At 39.1% G+C, this 24,994-nt stretch overlaps 1 protein-coding gene across 13 annotated transcripts in view; it reads right to left on the reverse strand.

Moving 5' to 3' along the window:
* The window catches only part of ATE1 (arginyltransferase 1), a 155,551-nt gene that overhangs the window by 21,813 nt on the left and 108,744 nt on the right, over nt 1-24,994 (reverse strand). For 12 of the 13 annotated variants that reach the window (XR_009536173.1, XM_060126737.1, XM_060126743.1 and 9 more), the window contains one exon: nt 16,087-16,207. Coding sequence is in view for 12 of the 13 variants with exons in the window: in XM_060126737.1 (XP_059982720.1) it covers nt 16,087-16,207 (121 nt within the window). In the remaining variant the exon portion in view is untranslated. Of the gene's footprint in view, nt 1-11,503; nt 11,940-16,086; nt 16,208-24,994 lie in introns of those variants that run through there. The other variant, XM_060126745.1, reaches the window with a different exon arrangement.

The following is a 24,994-nucleotide window of genomic DNA, read 5'->3' on the forward strand; positions in this document are numbered from 1 at the left end:
AGATCCCTCAAAAACCTTCACAAAAGGTTAAGTAAAGCCAAGTTACACACAGCCATCTCTTCTCCCCACTGTAAATAGTGATTCTCTGAACGCCAAAATAATGATGACCTGCTGGGTTAAGTTATGAACCATGTTTAATACAAACACAGGTATGCTTACCTAGGAAGCAAGGTTACAGGGAGCTCCTCTTCCAGCCCCACATTCACCAGCCATAATCCAGCTTATCTAGGATTCTAAAGCTTTTCTTATTCAAGACGTAACATGTTTCAGGGTTTTATTTTAATGCCAAACAACAGTAGGAGTACAAAGGCCAATGAACAGAGTTAATGGCGACAGTACAAGTTTCCAAAATCTTTTATGCAAACAAATTAGAGAAAACATAACCCATATGTCCTTTGTAAAAAATGCGAAGACTTTACAGTTTCATTCATTTCTAACTGTTCTCATAATTTAGAGACCAAAATGCAACGAGCAATAAGCACCACATGTGAAAACAATCAGCAAGAAGGAACGCACACGCAGCGTCGTTTCATTCTTCTGTCAACTTCGCTTGGGAAAACGCAGTTACAAACGTCAGCAATTTGTTCCTGTAAGCCATCTTAATGTCACCTTAGCTGCTTCTCCTTAATTATGACCACTTAAAAACGGTGCTTCTCCCCCCAGCTTCATTAAGGTATATCTGACAAATAAAAATTAAAATTGCATATACAGTTGCCCTTGAACAAAGTGGGGGTTAGGGGTACTGACCCTCTACATAAAAGTCCAAGTGTAATTTATAGCCACCCACCCCCCATATACGTGGTTCCTCTGTATCCGCGTTTCCGTATCCTCGGATTCAACTAACCCTGGAGAGTGCAGTACTGAAGTATTTACTACTGAAAAAAAATCCGCGCGTAAGTAGACACACCCAGTTCAAACCCACGTTGTTCAAGGGTCAACTGTACTAAGGTGTACAACGTGAGGTTTCGACATATGTGTACATCGTGTAAGGCACCCCACAATCAAGCCACTTAACACATCCATCAAAAATGGTGCTTTTTAATGCAGGAAAAAACCACCTTTTATTTATAGGAACAATATTCTAGTTCCTCGTTATCAGTTTATATGTGGACAGCCTTCCCAAGCTGACAGTAAACTCCTCAAGGGTGGGAACTGAATCAGCACCCAGACACCACCTGCCCTGAACTATGGCGACACACAGACGTATGAGGCGCAGTGCCGGGTAGACGACAAGTAAGCACCTGGGGTTCCCGGTGCTGGTCCTAATCTCACACCCTTCAGAGACGAGCAACAGAGACCCATCTTCAGAGCAGCTCCCCGCCTTTTATCAATTCTCATGGTAATTAGTACCACATGTTTATTACTCAATGTCTGAATTCTCAAATTAAATCATTCTTGGATTATTCTCCATTTTTGAATGTGTAATAAATGTTAAAATTAATCAGGTCACAATAGCTTTAAATTGTGCTGTGCTGATCCATTTTTAGAACAAGAATGGTACCTGAAATCTTCATAAAACTCCTGTTAATTAACCACAATAAAACATAAGGAAATGATGCTAATGCAAACAACCTGTCAAAAATGCCCCTGGCTTATTTGGAATGAAAGGCTCTGTCTCATGCCTCATGCCTCACATCCTGGACGAGTCTATGTCGCTTCTCCAGAGAGGCCGAGAATTCCAGAAACAAAGACACTGTGTAGAGGACACCCATGCTCCAGATCTTTCAGTAACTGGCAAAGCTTAACCGATGATTTGTATGAAGAGAGGAGTTTGGGCCCAAACCCAAGAGTGAATCACAGCCAAAGTCAACTGCTTGACCAGAATTTACAGATACTTTTCAGACCGCCACGAGCTACAAACTGCTTTGCTGCTGCTCAGAAGCCCCGTTGGTTACTGGTCCCCAGTTCAATGCCCATAATCACCTGAGTGGTTTTTTTTTTTTTTTTTTTTTTTTGCGCTACGCGGGCCTCTCACTGTTGTGGCCTCTCCTGTTGTGGAGCACAGGCTCCAGACGCGCAGGCCCAGCGGCCATGGCTCACGGGCCCAGCCGCTCCGCGGCATGTGGGATCCTCCCGGACTGGGGCACGAACCCGTGTCCCCTGCATCGGCAGGTGGACTCTCAACCACTGCGCCACCAGGGAAGCCCCACCTGAGTGTTTTAATTCTATTATCTCCGGACACTAGATGGGAACATGCAACGTACTTCCACAAAGCAAACTCCCCCTCTCCAAGGTGATAAACATAAAGTACGACACTGAATAAGCTTTGCCACGTGTCTTCTGGTATATTATCGTCTTGCTCAGAGGAAAAGTGTTTTCTTTTAACCTCCTCTAGCTACCCAGGTTTTGGTGTTTTTGCTTTAACCTTTATTAGACCCTCCCAACCGTTTCTGGGGCTACCAGTCCAGTTCCATGCACCTCCAGAGTTTCTGCTGTGCTTTCACTAGTTCCCATCTGCTAGGATGGAATCCATTTGTTGTTACCTGCTGAGTCAGATGTCCCCAAATGACCTAACACTCTAGGTTTTCGTTTTCATTTCATTACATTGCACTGAAAATGCCTACTTTGAAGCAAAATGGTTTAACAATGAAAAGGTGGAGGGGGTGCTATATATAATAAGAACATTAAAACTCCTCTCTTGTCATTAAATAAGCAAGCTAACCAGCAGCCGAAGTCAGTTACGGCAAAATTTTACCATCAATATAGGAAACCTCTGGACGGCAGGAGCATGAGAAGAAACGCCGTTTTGTTTCAGGCCACTCCTCGGCCCCTTTCCTGTGTCCCCCTCAGCTCTGACAGATTCTGACTCAGACACAGATGCTGACAAGACATGAAGTCTTGTCTTCACGTTGCTCAGCTACACACACAGTCACAAGTCCCTAAAAGTTGAGACTCTCTAAAGTAAATTCTAGTTTCTTAAAGTTTAAAATAAATCTTTAAGAACTCTTCCTATAATCCAAGTACTTCTTCATAAGTCTTAAATCAGTTTCAGATTTAAACAGTTATAAAAGAAACAGCTGCAGTTTGTAGTTTAAAGACAGGACTATCTCTCAAAACAAACTCTAGCACCAGTGGCAAATTCAAAAAGTACAAATAAACTAAATGGTCCCTTCTGCTTCTACTTGCCTTCTTGAATGCAGTTTAAGTGCTTTAAGGAAACATTTTCAAAAATCCTAATTTTTAAAATGACAATATAACATGGTGACTAACTGCACTGCAAAGAGCCTTTGTATTATCAAAGGATTCACAAAATGGATATAACAATAGGGTGTTTTTTTAAAGAGATATTAAAAATATAATTCAATTTATAATCACTAGACTTTTTCTGAAAACATTATTCATTATTTTAAAGGACAAGGATATTGCAAATTTAGTAAACTAGCTCAAACATAACTTATTTACATTTAGTCAGTATATCACAGTATCTAATCCTTTCTTTCCCTCCCCATACCCTCTAACTTATTAACCTGGAAAAATTTTCTTTGGTTTTATTCAGAGCGTGGAGGAACTACCTGGCATTACTTTAAAATGAAGATCAAAGCTCCCATAAGAGCAATAATTTGCTTTGGATTGATAAGGCTGGGACAGGTGAGAAAAATGCTGATGAGAAAGTTGAAATAGCACAAGTGTTATTTCACAGCTCTTTGAAGCACTTTGAAGCATTTCATTACATTCTCTCATAAGCATTGTCACACTTCACAACCTACTCTTCGGAAGAGAGAGATTCTCTTCTTTAAGAAGGGAACTTAACTTAGATCTAATTGTGAAATTAGAACTCAGAGTTCTGGACATTAAGGCTCAGACTACCGCATTAAATGACTCTGCTGTGGTCTGCGAGGACATTAACTATGCAACTTGACACAGTGAGCTAAAAAGGAATTGAGAGAAGAAAACACAAACTGTCTTTATTTAAATTTTCCCTAGCATATTCAAATGTTTATTTAGAGTAAAATTTTTTTAAAAAGCATCTTTGACTGTGTAATAAAATCACCATGCATAGTATTTCAGTCCAGAGTTTGTCCAAGGAGTCAAGCCTATAAGGTCACATCTTTCTCAAAAGGCAGACGCGTCTGGAGAATCCAGACATTTGGTAAACAAAGATTGTTACATTACAAATAAAAGAAAAGTGAAGTTATTTTAAAAATAAGGCATATGACTGTGTAGCTTGCTAAAACATATGTGATAAACAATGGTATTATTGTGTGATACCACAGAACAGAATTTCGTTTAGTTCCGCACAGTTTTCAGTTAATAATCTTTGGAATACTTGATCAATAAAATTACAAAATTAGACTCCAGTAAAATATAAAAATATTGACCAAGATTAACAGGAGACTCCTTTATAAGAATGTAAAAATCTGTGCTACAGTCCTAAGTCTAAATCTACTGTAACAGAGGAGAGGAGGGAAAAAAAACAACCTGTCACCCATCAATAAACAAGTGACATTTCTTACCCAAAGCTCATGTATGTGTATACATGTAAGAATAAAACACAAAATGAAAACCATGAGAAAAATTGATATCTTAGTTATTGATATCACTAGAATTAAGAAACAGAGAAGAGTTCTGTTAGCAACAGACAAGGAAAGCCCAGAGAGGTACAGCTACCTACAATTAAATAAAAATGGCTTTAACCTTGTACTATTTTCTTTTTCCCTTGCCTATATAGTCCTTGCCTAGGGCCAAAACTTTCCTCAGTCTTTTAATGAGTGAGCCCATTATTTCTAACACTTGAATTTCACCATACAGACTCCAAATATCTGATCTGGAAGCCTTCCGCTGAAGCTGTGCAGGGCTGTAACTGGGCACTCAAATACGGCCTATCAGGACAGTAACTCGCTTGTGTTGGCACATTCCCTGGTCCAACCTCGGCTTTTAGGGCAATGGGCTGGATGTACCCAATATGTACAGACAATACCCACCGCTAAGCAGAGGCCTCCCGTTAACTACAACCGTGAGATGTCTAGTTAGTCATTTATACAGGTCTTTCCAGCGACAGGAACATTCTAATATGTGCTCCCCATCCTGACCTCTTTCTGACTCTAACCAGCTGTTTGCCTCATGAATACTGATTTAGGGGGAAGAGCAAGAGAGGCGTTGTGAGGATGAAGGAAGATGATACATGACAAGCATTCAGCACAGTGCTTGGACCAGGAAATATTAACCATACCAGTCATTGCTTACCACTACTACTTCCACCAAAAACAGAAGAAGTAGAAAAGCTGGAGTGACAATCCAGGCCCCCTCATCTCTTAGTTCTCCCAGACTAGTGTTTTTCAGATTGTGGGTGGTATTTATGGTTAGGAAATCAATGTAATCGACTGTGAACAGCATTTTTTTTTTTTCCCCCGGTACGCGGGCCTCTCACTGTGGTGGCCTCTCCCGTTGCGGAGCACAGGCTCCGGACGCGCAGGCTCAGCAGCCATGGCTCATGGGCCCAGCCGCTCCGCAGCATGTGGGATCCTCCCGGACCGGGGCACGAACCCGTGTCCCCTGCACCGGCAGGCGGACTCTCAACCACTGCGCCACCAGGGAAGCCCTGAACAGCATTTCTTAAAAAAAAAAAAAAAAAAAACTACAACAAATTCAAAAACACTAGAGTGCATTATTTGAGTAACGGTGAGTATTGTTCAGCATATATTTGTTTCAGCTGTGTGTGTGTGTGTGTGTGTGTGTGTGTGTGTGTGTGTGTGTGCACATGCGTGTACACAGGTATTCCAGGAAATGTGTATTATGTCACAATGTAAAGTGCATTTCTAGCAGTGGCCTAGAGTGGAGAGTTCACTATCTGAAACTACTTGGCTTCACCTAAAACTAAAACTGAAATTTTAATCTTCTGGGGACTTCCATGGTGGTGCAGTGGTTAAGAATCCACTTGCCAATGCAGGGGACACGGGTCCCTGGTCCGGGAAGATCCCACATGCCGCGGAGCAAATTAGCCCATGCTCCACAACTACTGAGCCTGCGCTCTAGAGCCCATGAGCCGCAACTACTGATCCCGCGCACCACAACTACTGGAGCCCGCGCGCCTAGAGCCTGTGCTCCGCAACAAGAGAAGCCCCCGCAATGAGAAGCCCGCGCACTGCAACCAGAGAAAGCCCACGCCCAGCAATGAAGACCCAATGCTGCCAAAAATAAATAAATTTTAAAAATAATAAATTTATTTTAAAAAATTTTTAATCTTCTGATAGCAACAGTGAGGAAGAGGGACAGTGGCGCCTCCCAACACCTCTACTGGATGTCTTCTAACACCTTTAAGTCAACAGGTCCAAAGCAGAACTTACTATTCTTTTCCTTCTCCAAAAAATCTGCTCCTCTTCCACGTTCCTCATTTCAGAAACGAAGTCAGCATTAACTCAGTTCCTGTCAGAACCCATAAAACTCTCTTGACAACTCTCTTTCCCCCACTGCCATACACAATTAACCAGCCAGTCCTGTGGACCCCACCTCTGGAATAGCTTTACTATTCTTTCACTCCCTCTGTTCCCAATTGTTCCCAACCTAGTCCAGGCCACCATCATCTTCTGCTTAGAGAACTGTACACAAAACCCTCCTAATTGGTCTTCCTACCTCCAGTCTTAACTAAGTCCCATTCGTTCTCCACATGTGGAGTAGAAATGACAATCTGCTGATGTCACTCAGCGCTTAAAACCCTTTCATGGCCTTCCAGTGCTTTCAGAAGAAAAAGCTGAACTCCGCACAATGATTTACAAAGTCCTGCATTGGCCAGCTACATCTCCCCGCTCCGAGCCCAGGCCCACTCTAAACTCTAGCAGTGCTCTCTGCTCCCCAGACCTTCTGAATAAGTCTTCTCTGCCTAGAGCTCTTGAATTCTGTCCCTTTAAATTCTAACTTAGATCACTTCATCCAACAAGTGTTCCCTGCCCTCCCATGCCCTGTCCAAATCTGGGTTGAGGACCCTCCTATGTGAATTAATTGCATCTTCTATTACCCCCAATATGCTACTTATCACATTTTACTGAAATTGTCAGAGTGTCCTTTGCTAAATTCCCTGAGGGCCAGGATGAGTAATTTACATCCCATCCTAAAGCACAATGCCTGGCTTAATACTTGTTGAATGAACGAATTTATGACTTCAAATTTAGGTTTCTAATTCTTGCGTTGGCTCCTCTATTTAAAATTAAGCTAGCTTTTGTCTTTTTTAAAAGAGTCCACTACTTTCTCACATTTGCGGTCCTTACTCTATCAGCCCTAATGCAACTGACATGGTCAACTGACATCAGGGACATGCCACCTCATTCTATACCTTTCCTATATTAGAAACCTCTTGGGATTGCCTCTTATATCCCCTTGGCCTCACTTCCAACTCATGTTACAACTATGAAGTACAGTTCTATCAGGACAGATTGGCAAGGTCTGTCTCTCTTGCTTCCTGCCTTTCAGAGGCAACAGCCTGCAGTGCCCATAGGAGTCTGCTCTGCAAATGTACAGATACAAAGTGAAAGTGCAGCGGTGTTAACACCCAATGAGACAACCATTGGCCAGTGGAGAGGACGCCAGTGGACAAGTACTTCTTCCTTTGGTCCCTTGGGTGGCCAACTCTGAGACACACACCAGAAGGTCTCTCAAAAGGACTGAAATCCAGTCCTTAAAGTGGTAGCTCACACAATAACACATCCTTCTATTCTTTTCCCCCTCCCCTAGTTCACTCTCCCCAGTCCCCCACTCCTGTTCCCCAAGACAATTTCTCAAATAAATCATCTGAATGCAACCCCATGTTTCAGGATCTGCTTCCAGAAAGAAACCAGGCTAAGACAGTCTCTTTAGCATTAGAAGTGCTCAGATTTTTATTCTTGCTTTCTTATTTTGCTAGGGGTTAGTAAAGCAGGTAACTTAATTCTTTCCCTACTGTCAACATTGTCCTTCCTATTTACAGACAAATTTCATTTTATTATTAGTGAACACTCCACAGAAGCATGAACAAGTCAAGTCTCCCCATGATGTCTATTTCAAATGAATGGCAGCTAGGAAAATACATTTCTTACATGAACAGGAATTCTACCCAAGTTTCCATGTTTATATTAAAAACATTTTGCCAGCATCACATAAAAGACCACTCATAAAATAAACAGACTTTTTCATACCTTCATGTTACAGCTTGCTTATTTTTCTGCAGAGAGAATGAATATTAACATCCACAAAACAGAATCTAAACAGTTTAAAAATACCTTGCAAGCAGATGCAGAGGCTCCATTCTTACACTGAAGTTGGGTGTGAATGATTTTGGAAACCTTCAGGTTGTTACATTTGTCTTTGGGTCAGTTTCTCCAATAGGTAATAGGCACTGTATTGAATATCAAGTGATGCAAACTCCAAAATACAGAATATTTACTGATAATTCACAAGGTAGGAAAATGTTCAGTCAACTGCAAATTATTTTAGGGCTGATGACAAGCTTGATGACATCCTGGGATATCATCTTTTGCCCCTTCTTTACTTATTTAATCTTTAAGCATTCCACCAATTGTCAGAGATCACTAAATTTATTGGCTAAGCAGTTTTTAAATTCTCTACTTTTACTGCTGCCTTCTAACATCAGACAAAGTTTAAAAAAATTTTTTTTAATTTGTTTTAATCCAGAATGTATGGAGATGGACAATGCTTATTATAGAATTATAAATATCTATAAATTTATAATTTATAGAATTTATAAATTCTATAAATATTATAGAATTTTGATGATTTGGGGTAGTAGAAAGGTTTCACTTTTATTACAATAAAATATCCTTGTAAAGTAGCTACATGTCTTCACCAAATTTTCTAAACTACCTAGATCAGAGTATTCAAAGAACTCTATTACTATCATCAGCGACAGTAATCTGATTTGCATATAAAAGCATTTGAAATCAATGTCTTCCAACTCTGATACGTTAAGTGCACACTCCACCTATAACATATTTAAGGCCTAGAACTGAGATGCCACAAAGCTCTCTAACACATAAAAGCAAGTCTCCTCAACACTGCACAGCCTTGCCAGCTATTACAGGGCACAGACTGAAGCCCGCTTCCTCTATGTTAAGATTCACATTTTTACGTGGTTGACGTTTCTGAAACCCAAATGTATCTTACAACTTAGGGAGTCATAGTCTACTTGGCAACATTTTTTCTTAGTGGTACCTAAAATAAAGGACTTAAAATTGATGATGTCTCATATTCAACAGAATATCACAGTTCATCCAGCACTTAAACAGCAGGCGTGGGCTTTACTTTTATCCTTTAACTGATATTTTGGACAACCCCTTCGTGACATCAGAAATGTCAGTTTTCACTGAAACAAAGAAAGTAGCACAGCAAGATGTCACACGTTAGAACCAGGCAGAACTAGCATTTATAGACATGTTTTGAAGCATCACGATAATTCTGAGCCTGCTATCGTGATGCTGGAATCATTTTTATTATTTATTATAGGATTAATTACATTGAAAACTGGGTGAATGACTGTAAAAGGAATTACTTAAAAAATTGTTTCTATTTCATAAGCAAAAAGAAAGATCAGAGAAATATTTCTTGAATAGCTAAATGGAAATCTTCAGTCTGCTTTTCAAAACCTTTCAGTGGTATTTCAGTCTGCCTCTGGCTTATTGCGCAAAGACTGGCTGGTAAAGATCTGTAAAACAGTATTTTAAAAATTTCTCTGTAAGACTGGCTTTTTTAAAACACCCTTTAAAAATGACAACAGTCATTTACAACTGTTGAAGTTTACCTTAATGAGTCTTGGCTTCACATTTCTTAATAGAAAACGCAAATATTAAAACATTACACTGCTTCACTCTTACGCATAAACACTGTAGGAAGGACTTCTTGTCTTGCTCCGTAGTGTCCTCATTAAAAGACCATGCAAACTAGGGAAATCTAGCTTCTGATTTTTAAACCAGGAGTCATATTAGCACTACACTATAACATTTGGATTAAAAAAGTATTTCTTTGAAAAGTAGGTGAGTGGGAAAATATAGTAATAATATAATAAAGTGGTATTTTTAAGTGGATAGGGGATAAATTGAAAAAATTAGGAGACTGTAACTTTCTACATTTTCCATATCAAAACACATTCTTCAGGGCTTCCCTGGTGGCGCAGTGGTTAAGAATCCGCCTGCCAATGCAGGGGACACAGGTTCAAGCCCTGGTCCAGGAAGATCTCACATGCTACGGAGCAACTAAGCCCGTGCGCCACAACTACTGACCCCTGTGCTCTAGAGACTGCGAGCCACAACTACTGAGCCCACAGGCCTAGAGCCTGTGCTCTGCACAACACAAGAAAAGCCACCACAACGAGAACCCCATGCACCGCAACAAAGACCCAACGCAGCAATAAATAAATAAATAAATTTATTTTTTAAAAAATCTTAAAAAAAAAACCCACATTCTTCCGATTCACCAAATATAAGAGCCAAGTTTCCAAAGATATTTTCTTGGTTTGATGCCTGGTTTCTTTATGACACGCAGTAGGCTACATGTTAATTCTATCTCCAGCTGGCTATATCCAATAGCACCATATTTACTGGCAACAAAGAATTTACGTTTATTAAGTATCCAACAATCAACATTATTCATTTCGCAACTTCAAATGGGTAGGTCAACCTCAAATCTAGACTTGAAACAATTTTTACCCCGAGAAGAATTAAAAGAACAACTTAATTCTACATCTAAAATAATTCAGAAGGCCACTGTCCACTTAACTGTAAGTTATCACCGCAGCACATTTTTAGGGGCCTTAGGGAGTTTCGGTAAATTTGCTTTCTCATCAGGCACTGTTTCCCAGTGATTAAGATGATATTATAGCTGACGTACATCCTTTCTTGAGGGACGTGCTACCAGGCTTGGAGAAACCAAGCAAGCCAATATAGGCCAGAGCTCTTTCTGAACCTGGTTATTTCACACACAAAGGCACAGTCAGAGTGGGACTTGGTTTTTCTGTGGGCATGTATGACAGAAACTGCAGAACTATAGAAAAAATGCCAGGGAACCATGCCAGCAAAAAAGAAGGACGGAATAAAGAGAGAAGAAAAGAGGCAAATGAAACAACATAAAATAACACAGTTCGGAGGCTCGGAGTTTTGAGGGATGGGGACCAAACTAGGAAAAACCATCTTACACTAGTTTAGATTTTCGGCAGCTGCTGGCAAGATTTTAGGTGTCCTAGAAATTCTCTAGCCTGGGCTAAGTACATAAAGCACTAAACCAAAATTAGGTGCTGTTTTTTAAATAGTAAATTAAAATTCAATACCTTAATAATTTACGACTTAGTTATATTATAGACAAATTAAGAAATTACTTGCAAATATTTCAAGGTATGTACAGAAAAGAGAGAGTGAAATCTAGACTAATCTGTGGTAAAATGTATACTTCTATAAGTAGAAATAGAAATAAAGCTTATTCTAATTATCTCCTCTGAAATACTAAAAGTATCCATAAAAATATTATAGAGCAATATTTAAATTAAAATTAGTTTACATTTATGATTAAAAGCCATTATTAGCTATTATTTTTGCAATAAATAATATCTGAGGGGTCAATGATGAAGCATTCAATTATGTTCTGAGCATAAACTGAGGTAACATAGGGGAAAACACAGAATGGCGCTTGGGAAATACCATATGCTTAACAAAGTTTTAATATTTTGTAAAACTGGAACCAAAAGGATTTTACTACCAACAAAAATAGTACTGTCGACTGAAAAAAAACGCACAACGTGAGAGTTGTGAGTGAAGTTTTATCTGGGGCAAAATGAAGACTACAGCCCGGGAGACAGCCTCTCAGAGAGCTCTGAGGAACTGCTCCGAAGGGGTGGGGGGAAGGTCAGTGTTACATAGGATTTTGGTGAAGGGGGTGCGTGCAGTCAAGCACACGTCTCAGCAGAAGGCCGCTGCTGGTCACGAGGAGCAGATGTCTCCGTTCATGATCTTAGTGCTTTTCTAGATCTGAGGAGGTGGAAGACATAGGCTCATAAAACCTTCTCCTGAAAATCTCTCTCTGAAGCCCTGTTCTGCCAGTTTTCCCAGAGCACAGAGGGCCTCATTCCTGATCTCCACCCTGAACTCCTTTCAGGATGTGTGGAAGGTCAGCAGCTACAGACGTTTGTGACTTAATCCTTATAGAGGCAGACGGCAAATGCCAATTTTTAGTTGGCAGTACAATATTGTGCAACATTAAGGGTCAAATCAAATCATAGTTTATCATGGCTATAAAACCAACTCCAAAACATTCGGTTTACCCTTGTAAAACTCTTGTAAATCTTATGCTTGTAAAATATCTGTATTAGATACTATCACATAAGTAGTGGCATTTGTTTGCTGAATGACTGACCAAATTAGTGGTCAAGTAGTTTTTACTTTACGAAAACTAAGAAGCCACACAAAGTATTAAGAACGATAACAAAAGTGTGAAGCATGATTTCTTGTTTTGTTTCTTAAAAAATTCACAGAGCTATATGCACAGGAAAAAAAGATCAGGAGAGCATAAAAAAATTAACAATGATTTTACTGCTGTACCACGAGAATGTGAATCATTTTCATTTCCTTCTTAGTAGCGGTTTTATGCATTTGAACAAATTTTCTACTAGTGTTTCCAGTAAATATTTTTAAAAATAATTTAATCCAAAAAAGTACAATGTAGCTGTGATGCAGAATTTTTGAAATCTATACATATCTAACCATCAATTTAAAAAGCAACCCAGCACACGTTTACTTAAAAATCATTTGAGGAACTTTTGAAATCCTTTATTTAGAGTAGGCAGAGGTCCTGAATTGAAAAACAAAAGACCTATTTATGAACAAAAGAATCTCTTTAAAATTTTCCGAATTACTTTAGTGTTCCAGCCCCTCCCCCCATGGTACTGTACAGCAGTAAAAACAATAGGTTTTTATTGTGAGGCAGACTTTTTAGCTGAGCAAATAACCATAGAACCCGAATCCCCAAAATATGTGGGGCTGCGGGGGATGGGTTGAGGGCAGGGAAGAATAGGATTTCCAGACGTTCTCAGCAATTCAGGACAGGGGGAAAATGTAATTTTTCCTGCAAGGGCCACTGATGCACCTTGTAACCAAAGTCTGTTTTACCGACACCCATGGTGATCAGCTGTGCCTCTTGCAGAGAAATTTAACTACTGAACAGCTGAAAGGAGAAACAAGATTTAGTGAAAAAAGCACCATGCCGACTAACAATATTGCCCATATTAAGCTCTGTATTTTCTAAGTCAGAGTTTGGGTCATGTAAGAGTAAAACTGGCCCCAGAGAAGAGAGCAGTTTCTCACAGATTGCCATTTGAAACTCAAATGACCATGTTTCACAGCATGCTCAATGCATTCCAGCATGTAACTGCATTTTAATTTCCTAAAACCACAGGATGTAAGTGTGATTTCAAATAGTTTCTGGACTGTGATATTCAATACTGATAAAACTGTATGGTGTCCTCCTCGAAGTTCCAACGATTCAGCATATGGAAAAGGACCTTCATTTTCTTGGAAGCACTATTATCAAAGAAATTAACTCCTCTGGCTTTTGTAAGTGAATCCTAAACAATGAATATTAAAAGCTAAAGCTACTGTCATAAGAAATGGAACTTAGATTACAGGAAATGAACAGGCTGTATATTCCTCACTCACCAGGGTGTTGTACGTCCTGGACAAAACCTGCAGGTATGAGACTAAATTTTCTTTGCCATGAAATGCTCATTAGTGCTTACTTTGGAAAATGAATTCAAAATATATTAACATGAATGAATCTTTACTTGAATGTCCATTTAGTACATGGAAATCATGCAGTCACCTTTTCAACTTTATAAAACAGGGAGAGCCTGTGACTTTTATTATTTTTTTTTCCTGTGACTGTTTTAATCTCCAAGTATACGCAAGAAGAGAAGCAGATCTATTTTAAAGAAAATAGATCAAGAGGGAAAAAGGGAAGGTGAAATTGTGTCATAAGTTTGGGAGTCGGAACCAATTTGAGATCATATTATTATTCAGTTGGAAGGAACTTATAAAGACAAATTTTTACATGTGAACATCAAACAATGTACTAAGATGTTCAACAATTTTCACCACAGGGACTGGCTCTGACCTGACCTTGAGAAAAGATAAAGGGAAAAATTCTTTTGAGAGGATAGAGTGGTTAAGTACAGTTGACCTTGAACAACACGGGTGAACTGCATTAAGTCCACTTACACTCGGATTTTTTCAATAGGAAATACTACAGCACTACACAATCCAGGGTTGGTTGAATCTGAGGCTGCAGGTACAAAGGGCCAACTCTAAGGCGACTATACATGGATTTTCAACTGGGTGGAGGGTTGGCGCCTAACCCCCAAGTTGTTCAAGGGTCAACCGTATATGCTTTCCTCTAAAATACTACTGCCTTTTGAGCCTGACTCCAAAACTAACTGACAAATTCAGTACGTTTGTTTTTAAGCAACAAATCTATTTAATTAATGAGGTAGAACTTAGAATGAAACTCTGATCAGTAATTTAAGGTACAGGAATGCAAAGCTTTGGCTGCTCTACGAAACCCAAATATCTAGAAAACCTGGAGCTAACCTCGAGGTGGCTGGCATATGGGCCCCTATGGCCACTCTTCATCAGATTCTAAGGTATCAATCATGTGTAAGAAGTGCCCACTCTTGATTTCATAACAGCCTTTCCAGGAGATAACAAAATACAAAGGTACATGAACCAATTTTTTAATGAAAGAAAACCTGATTTGTGGAAAAAAAAAAAAAAGCACATCTTAGAACAGAAGAAATGACTGCATTTCTTTCCTCGTCCTCTTTGTCTTCCTATTTGATTTGTCCATTTACTTTCTTCCTTTCCCCTGACCTTTCCATTCCTCTTTCCTTCTTTTTCCTAAAGTTAGCCTAAACCACAGGTGGCTAGTAGGAAAATGTTTGTGTTCTTAAGAATTTATGCATTGGGCATCTCCTTTGGTGGGCTGTGAAGATAGAAAGGTCAAAAAGCATCCACGGAAATACCCAGGAACTTCAGCCTGGGGGAAGACATGCAGTACAACTTAATGCAACTCATCACAGGGCAGGAGAGCATTATGACTTGTGCCTGACGAGCAAAGCCACAGCGAACACGGTGAGGGTGGGGAGGGCCGTGCAGAGGAGAACTGCTATAAACGGTGAGTGGTACTCAGATGATGGGGAGGGCAACAGATCTGCATGCTTCCTAGGAGAGAGGGATCAGGACACATAAAGGCAAATGCAGAAGAAACCTGTGGCATACATGGGATGCAGCACCCTAACCTGCCGAACAATCACCAACACCACGATAAGAGGGGGCTATTCTCAATGTGTTTATTTTAATCCTCATTATAGCTCAATATGAAAGGTCTTATTATTATCTCTATTTTGAAGGCCAGGAACCTGAGGCCAGAGAGATTATTAAACTGCCGAAGGGGACCCAGTTTACCAGCTGATGATGGAGTCAGGGTCTGAATGCAGGAAGTCTGGCTCCAGGGCTATACTTTTAGTGTCTGTACCTGCTACCAGGGCACAGTATCCAAAGGAGAATAATAAGAGATAAAATATGGCTGCGGCTATTCTGGGCAGGAGATAGAAGAAAGGACAGAAAAGAAGAAGCACCAGGGATGCAAGAAGTCAAGGAAGTATCATCACAAAACCCATCACAGCCGGCTGGCCCTCGCGAAACCATTCCACAGCTTTATCTGGTCCAATTGGTCGATACTTCTATCTTCTTTACGTTGGCTAAATGATCCAGTGAACAATTTTTATGCACTGTGATAGTTGTAAAAGTAATGGAGAACAGTGTGAGCCCTCAAAGCACGCGAAAACTAACCAAATGGAAGAAGCTGTCAGTAAGTAGCACAAGCACATGAGGCTTCAGCATTTATTTGCAAAACCATGACTGTGAGTGTTGTGTGCGTGAGTGTTGTGTGTGTATGCACACGCAGCGTCTCCTTCTATCCGACAAACACACGCATGTCCGTGCGCAGGTACTCACGCACACTCCACAATATATAAAAAGCTACCAGACCCTGCTAAGGGTCACAACCACGCAAGCGGATTCTGAAACAAAGCCAATGATTTCCAGCCAAGCTCTGCTCCAAACATACCTGCTTCTGGGTCCTGGTTGAAACGGCAGTACTTGGAGTTCTCAAGTGAAGGCAGGCACTGCTCAATGGGTACCCAAACGTATGTCTCAGGACACAGCAAATCAGACGGTCTATACTGACCCTAAAGAGAAGTGAAGAAGAAAGGCACAGGCATTACTAACACAGTAACTTCCTAGTTACTAGACTCCAGAATTCCAGGAAAAGTTTTAATCACAAAGTTAAATGAAGTCAACCAGAAACAGCTTTACTGTAAATACTAAACAACCCTATTAGTAACTGCTTTCCCAGCTCAAGAATGCGCATTTGATCAAAAGGCTCTCAAACAAATGTATCACCATTTGGGATGCCTGTGCTCATTTGGAAGATCTGAGTTTCTACTTTCTTTTGGAAGAAATAGTCAACATATGATTCTTGCTGAGCTGATTGCTAAGAATACCCAGTTTCAAATTCAAGTTGTCTCTTAAGTGCCAGTTAATAACACAGTGAAATTTCACATTTGACAGAATTATAATTTACATATGAAATAAACACTTTCCAAAATGGAATTTCACTATCCTTAGTCAGAATTTTTTAAATTTGTAAGCTCAGCTGATAATATTCTTTCCATTCTAATGTACTAAAAAGTACTGTCTGGTCAACATGCTTCCATGAGCAATCTAGACTGATAAATGTAAAGAAAGAAAAAAAATGTTAAATTACAAAAATTTCAGGGAAATATCTGTGATAATAATCCTCTAAAGTTTCTTCAAACACTCTATTTTAGAAAAAATGATTTATGTATTTATAACCCCACATGTATCCCAAATATAAAACAAAGACTATACAACAGATACTGAAGAAAAAAATCATTCACCTAAGGGTAATTTGGTAGCCAATTAACAGAGGATAGTGCAAATTATGTGAAATCACTTAGTGAAAATTTTTAGACATATCAGTTAATTAAAATTCCACATTTCTCTAAATTTTAAAATTCAAAATTCATCATAGGTTAAATCTAAACATTAGTTTTCAATTTTTTTAACCTACAACCCATAGTAAGAAATACATTTTGCATTACAACCTAGTAAACCTATATGCAAATATAAAACTAGAAACAAATCTTTTACTATAGAATGCTTACCCATGTTATGTAATCCTTTCTTTTCTACTCTACTTCATTTTTTTAAAATGATGCTCTTGGACTATTTAACACCAAAATTGCTTTCATAAATAGCAAATGGGTCACAAGCTCAGAGATTGAAAAACACTATCTAGTGCAAACCCCATGACAACGAATACTGCTGCTTAAGGGCTTAGCACTGTTACACGGCTTTATATCAGAAAGGTGCTCTATAACCAGCCTACCATGTGTGAGCAACTGGTAAAGCATCACTTAGGTTTAAAATGAACACCACACCCTCCCAGAATTCAAAACATTCAGAAATCTGTAAGCTAATGGAGAGACTGTACATAAAACACATGAAAACAAATCAATTCCTTTCAAGAGGTTGGCAGAAGAGTTCAAGGAGGATATGGAGTTTTAACGGGAACAGATTCACTGGCTAAGTCTGGGGCAGGCTGAAAAGGAATGAGAACAATCTAGACGAAGACTACAGCATAAACAAAGATGCAGAGTTGGGCCTAGTACAAGATAACTCTGGGGAACGTGAAATAGCACAGCACTGCAGAAATGAAAAGGTAGGCTGGGGATCAGCTTCAGATATCATGTTTTGGACTTTATTCTAGATGAAACAGGAATGCTTGCTGCCTGAGACAGAAGGCATGAAAGTATGAAGACCAGAACTCAGGTCTCTGACTCTGATCTTCCTGCAGTGTTCACGGCATTGCTGATGCCTTACTGTCCTAGAGCAATAAAGGTCACTAGAAGGGGCAGGTCTAGGTGGGCCACACACTCATCTAATATTAAAATTCGAAGCACGGGGTTATTTAGAAATGAATTAATAATTTACTTAGGAGGTGTAATAAAGCCAGTTATTCCACTGATATCTACCTTCTCAAAAGCAATGTCATTCTCTCCATTAATTCAGGAAGTGTTTTATTGGGAAAAGAGACAGTATGATGCGGTGCTGTCTACATTAACAAATCTGAACACTAGATAGCAGTCTAAAGCAGTGGTTCTGAATCTTTTTTTTTTTTTTTTCCTTTTTGGTTATGGACTATTTTGAGAATCTAATGGAGGCGGGGGAAGCTAAATATACAAGCTAAAGAAATAAAACTTCTAGGGGAAAAAAAAGGAGTAAATTTTCTTGACATTGGAGTATACAAAGATTTCTTAGAACACAAAAAGCATTAACCATGAAAGAAAAAATTGATGAATTGGACTTCATCAAAATTACACTGTCTTCAAAAACTTACTAAGAAAATAAATAGGCAAGCCAAAGATTGGGGAAAATATTAAGAAAACCTGTTGTATTAGACAACATATTTGTATCCAAAACATATGAAGAATTTAACACAATAATAAGAACAATCCAAATTTTTTAGAAGGCAAAAGACTTAAAAATTTTGCCAAAGATATACGAATACCTAAGAAACCCAACATCAGTTACCAGAAATGCAACCTAAAACTATAATAGGATACCACTGACTACCCACTAGAATGGCTAAAATTTAGAAGACGAATAAACACGTTCTGGCAAGGATCTGGACCATCTAGAACTTGTGTTGGTTTAAAATGGCATAACCATTTGTGATAAATATTCTTGTATACACATCATTTGTGCATATGTCTAGGGTAAACTCCTTGGATTGGAATTGCTGGGTATAAGGGTTTTAAGTTTTATAGCACAAAACTGTTTTCCACTGAAGTTGGGCCGTTTTATATTTCCATCGGCAATGTTATGTATGCAAGTGCTACTTTCCCCACATTCTTATCGACAGTGTACTATCAAAACTTTCCATCTCTGCCAATCTGAGAAATGGCATTTCATTGTGGTTTTAATTTGCACTATGTATCTTTCCATATGTTTAAAGAAATTTGCATTTTTTTTTCTATAAAGTTGGCCCATTTTGTTGTTAGATTTATGGTCCTGGTAATTGGAAAATGCTTTATATATTAAGGAAATTTAACCCTTAGTTTGTAAAGTATGTTGTACTTTCCTAGTTTGTCTGTCTTTCGACTGTGTGTGCCATGCTCTTTTACCATGTAGAAATCTGGTAAATGGTCAAATTTATCATTTTTTAAAATGGCATCTGGGCTTTGTAATATAACTAAAAAGGTCACTTTCACTCCAAGATTATAAAAACATTTTCATGGTTTTTTTCTAGTACTTTTATGGTTTCACAATTTTGCCTTTACATTTATGCTCCATCTGGAATTTATTCTGGTGTAAGGTAGAAGAAAAGGATCCAACCTAATTTCTTTCAGATGTTTACCAAGTGGCCTCAACATCATTTTTTAAACAATTATCATTTTCCCCATTGATTTAAAATTTAAAATGTCTTTTTGATAACTTACTAAATTTCCAAATATATTTAGATCTCTTTCTGGACTTTCTATTTATTCTGTTCCTCTTCTGTCTGTGTAATCATGTACCAGTGCCATATAGGTTTAAATATTAAAGCTTTATATATTTTAATATAATATCTGGTAGAGCTAAACCCCCCTTATTGCTCTTCATCTGCAGAATTTTCTGGTTCTTCTTGCTTAATTGTTCTATGATTCTGCATTTAATACAAAAAGATTACCAATATGAATAAGGAAACAGTAATAAAAATGGATGGTGTATCTTGTCTATTGTGATGGCAGCATATAAAAGAAGAGAATCCCAAGAATGTCTAGTAAAAGGGAAACATATCATCTTAAGTTAAAAAAAAAACAAGAAAAAACAAAATAAAACCCCAAATGTACAAACGACACCATTTTCTAATTTAAGATAGAACTAAATGCTGACTGGCTAAGATGCACAGACCAAATTTTGGGGAGGAGGGGGGAAATCAGCCATCAACTATGAGTCTCTTACGATAAAAACAGATACATTCCATGCAGACATTCTGATTCATTAGCAGCCACCTGAATCCAGGGCCTGGATTTAACAATGATGCTGACAATAAAAAATACTCAGTCAATGAACATTAAATGACTCCTCACTATGCGACAGGCACTAGGTGCTGGGAAAAAAAGATGAACAAATGCACGTCTCTAGATAATTCACAGTCTACTGGGAGTGACTGACCTGGAGAAAGATAAAGCACACATAAGAATATATTAAGTGTGATCATGCACAACTGTCCAAAGTTCCTAAATTTTCACAATGTTCTTTTAAGGCAGTACTTAATATTTTATTGTTAACTCTTTAAATACTCAGGTTATCTCACTGAAAAACCATACATGTACACATTTTAACTTCTGATCATCCAAAATCGAATTTCAGATTAGGTTAAAACATTATTTTTCTCCTCAGTACAGGCTTATTTCAGTGCTTTAAATATTGTCTCAAGCCATCAAAGAATGCAAAGAGTTTTATGAAATAAACCACTTTGAAATGTTACACTTTCTAAGCTTAGCTGGTAGAGAGTTAAGTGACCGAACTACTTGCAGTTCAATTTAAAGTTGCCATCACACAAATGAAAAATGCAGAGGCTTGAAAGCTGCCCTGCCTTTCCAGCTAAGAAAATGAGAAAGGTCTGTATTAAGAATGTAATTACTTAAGGATTTGGACATACTTTCCCATGGTCAGAAGGAAAAATATTTAATCAACCTCTAAGTACATTCATTCATGCTGGAACAATGAGGTAAAAGCAGATTAGTTCTCTCCTAGGGTGCTGACTTTTTGTAAATAAGAAGAAATCTGAGTTACCACAGATTTCTAAAGTATTCAAAATTTTGAAAATGTGATTGGTCTGACAGGGCTTATCTTACAATTGTTCAGAACTTTCTTTCAATTTGATCTACATGTTAGAAGATGAACTCTAGATTCCCCCCACGCTGTCCCCAAGAAGCCCACTCAACAAGGACGGCACCAGAGGGAAATTTTACCCAGCAAGGACACCTATTGCAAGAGGGGAGGCCACAGGAGAGGACAATGTAGTTCAAGACAAGATGCCTGGAAAAGGTACAAGCTGTCTTCTAAAAAGCCTAAATGCAGAGGAGGAAATGCATGTGTTTCATCATTAATGAAACACTTCTGGTGAGGTGTAACTACCCAAGTCAAAGTCCTCAAAGAGAAGTAAGTTCAGCAAACTCTGTGATCTATAACTTCACCACCTGTTGTAACTTCTGGAGCTGTTTACAAACTGGCACTGTTTTAGAAGTGGAAAACAAAGTGCCTCTATATTTTGAGCTGCCATACAAAAGTGAATATTCTACTCAGAGTACAACTGTAGTATTCAATGATTTTATTTTCTTTAAAGAAGACTACTTAGACTACTTGTAAAACACAAATTATACTACACCTCCCCCACGGGGAAAAGAAGAAAAAAATTAAAATATAGTCATAATATTTCAATCAACTTTACTAGGCTGTCACAGATTAAAATTTGAGGAAATGCAGAAGTTAAATCTAAAACACTAGGGGGAAAAAAACCTAGCTAAATACATGTCCTGATCCATTTCTATTAAAAATAACTGCTTCTTCTGGAAGAGGAGAGCATACAATTTTGGTTTTTGGTCAATGGAATGAATTGGCATTCTTTTCACTTCCATGCTCTAGACCATAATTTGAAGAACATCTTATGCTGATCTAATTTTCTACACTACTAAAGAATCACAAAATAAATTATATGTAGAATAGCTTAGTTTAGCAAAATATAAGAATTTTGGCCTAAAAATTACATTCATTTGATAGCCAGAGGTTAAAAACACCTCACTGTCACATCTTACTGAATAACAGTGAACACAGGTAGCCAAAGAGCATATAAAATGGTATCTAGAAAAATTTGATTTCACAGTCATTAACAATTTCAGCAGAGATATTTTAAAACAGATTAACACCCTTTACTTCTAATGAAAACACAGCCAACAACACGAGGAGACTTTCCCTCAGTTAAAGTGTAACTAGTTAGAAATCTAAATTTTCCAAGGCAAAGGCGGTATTAACTAGTTGAAAGAGGAGCAAATAAATGGTTCCAGTGGGCTTCCCCGGTGGCGCAGTGGTTGAGAGTCCGCCTGCCGATGCAGGGGACATGGGTTCGTGCCAGGGTCCAGGAAGATCCCACATGCCGTGGAGCGGCTGGGCCTGTGAGCCATGGCAGCTGAGCCTGCGCGTCCGGAGCCTGTGGTCCGCAACGGGAGAGGCCACAACAGTGAGAGGCCCGCGTACCGCAAAAAAAAAAAAAAAAAATGAAAAGGTTCTATCAAGCCCTGACAATCAATTTTTTTGCAACATTTTTATTGATACGTAATTCACATACCATAAAATCTACCCTTTCAAACTGTAGTTTTTAGGGTATTTGTAAGGTTGTGTAATCACGACCACTATCTAATTCCATAACATTTTCATCATCCCAAAACGAAACCCTGTTCCCACTGGCAGTGGCAGTGGCAGTGGCTCGCCATTCCCTCTTCCTGAAAGCCCCAGCAACCACTAAATCTACGGACAATCCATTAAAACGGAGTATTCGTCTGCATTCCCATCCTCCCTGTTCGAGGCAGAGCACAGGCCAAATCCAAGTCACAGCCTAGGGAGCCCTAAGCGACGTGGCGCTCGTTACCTTTCCAGCCTGTCTTCTACCATCTTCCTCCTCTACCATTCCGCCTTGGCCACACAGGCTCCACACAGGTTCCTGCTGGTCCTGGAACACTTCAGGCCTGCTCCCACCTCACGGCTTCTCACTGACTGTTGTCTCTTCTGGTCTTACGGATATTCCCGTGGCTAATTCTGTCATCTACTTTAAGGTTTTGCTCAGCTGTCACCTGCTCAATGAAACCCACCTATCTCCTCTACTGTCTTTCTTCCATAGGACTTCTAACATCCTTGTTAACTTTCTTTACTGTATCTATAGAAAACTCCTAGATAAAATGACGCGGCAGGGATTTCAGTCTGATTTGTTCCCTGATGTATATCCCCAAACCTGCTCCAAGTAACAGCTGGATGAACAATGAATCCAGTAAACGCCGCCCGTCCCTTTCCTCCTCCTTTCCCTAAACACAGTAGATGTTACTTTAACACACTCTTGTTTTGCACATTAACACGGGACACACGAACCAATCAACACTTGCCGAATTTGTATTTATAATGCACCTCCACCATATTTTCACTAAGACTAGTTCTCAACCTTTGGGAAAGGATTAAAAGTATAAGAACATTATCATCACAGAATCTATAAGAGTTACTGAAATTAAAAAGTTCTCATACTCAAGAAAGTTAGAAACTACTAGTTCAAGTCAATTTGGCTTTTTTCCCCCCAAAGCTGAAAATATTTCTTCCCTTCTTTCACCGGCATACACTTTCCTTTAAAGAAAAGTATAGCTTTTCACATTAAGCTTCATTTTAAGAAAAGGAAGAGAAAATGTGACTTGGGAAAAGGCCTCTTCAAAAAAAAAAAAAAGGCCTCTTTGTTCAAGAGTTCAGCCATGTCACTTTGGTTGGTAATGACAATAACAATGAGTTCTTCCTGTGTTTGTTAAGAACACAGCCCTCGGGCTTCCCTGGTGGTGCAGTGGTTGGGAGTCCGCCTGCCGATGCTGGGGACGCGGGTTCGTGCCCCGGTCCGGGAGGATCCCACATGCCGCGGAGCGGCTGGGCCCGTGAGCCATGGCCACTGAGCCTGCGCGTCCGGAGCCTGTGCTCCCCAACGGGAGAGGCCACAACAGTGAGAGGCCCGCATGCCACAAAAAAAAAAAAGAACACAGCCCTCATAATGATTTTGCATATCATCCAAGTTAAATCTTATAATGACGTAAAAAGGTAATGAAGATAGACATTATTTCTATTGCACAGATAAAACATAAGATCATTAAATGGTAGCGGTGAACTCAGAGCTAGGTTCCTGATTTCCATTCTCTTTCTATACCTAGATTAAAAAATATTCACAATTCTTTAAAGTATTTTCAAAATAACTTCAAAAAATCTTAACAATCACAACAGTTCAATATGCACAGGGACTCCGCTCAGCATGGAGGATGATAAGATGAAACGAGCCCAGGGAGGCACTCACCGTCGGCTAGGGGAAGGGAGGAAGTTGTGCTCCAGTGACTTTTGCAGCCAGTGGTAAATGCAGGCTGGTGGGTACAAGATGCTAAGGAAGCACAAGACGCTGCAACAGAAGCCCGGCATGGGCCACAACTCTGAAAAGGGCACCAAGGACCACAAGCAAGGTGTTGGTAGAACACAAAGGTAAAACAACTAGCTTTCTCTGGAGATTCCTCAGAAGTCCTCTGCAGTGTGTCTAAAATTCTGAGTAGCACCATGTTTGGAAAGAAAAATCAGGCACTTACCAACAGCAAATGTAGGCAGACCCAAGACCTGCAGAGACCATGTCTCCCCACTGAGTTCCCAAATACATGTCTGTCAGAACTTCGCCAAACGGGAAATGAAATGAGAAACAACTGTTTCAGTTCTACAGACAGTATGTGGTCCTTGTCTATGGTTTGGGAAGCTTCAAAGATAAATGTATTTTTTGCTTTACATTCAAAATGTTAACATTAGTTTAGTCATAAAGAGTAACTCCATCTTCTCTCTGAACAAATGCCAATTTCCATAAATTCAAATTTATTACCAGTAGGTATCTTTCTTTTTACTACAGAATGATGTGTTCAAAGTAACTTTCAAGTCCATGAATGGATCCTACTGTAACCTGGCATTATCTGGAGAAATATTATGAAACACATGGTTTTAAAATTATATTCTGGTTTCTTTTATCTCATCCTATCTAGATTCTTATAGAAGTACTTCTTACAATGGAATGCACAACTGATCAAAAATAAAAGAAAAACTTATTATTTACATTATAATGAAAAATACCCTGT

This window comes from Lagenorhynchus albirostris, chromosome 16 (assembly GCF_949774975.1).
Source record: "Lagenorhynchus albirostris chromosome 16, mLagAlb1.1, whole genome shotgun sequence".
NCBI classification, from domain to species: Eukaryota; Metazoa; Chordata; class Mammalia; order Artiodactyla; family Delphinidae; genus Lagenorhynchus; species Lagenorhynchus albirostris.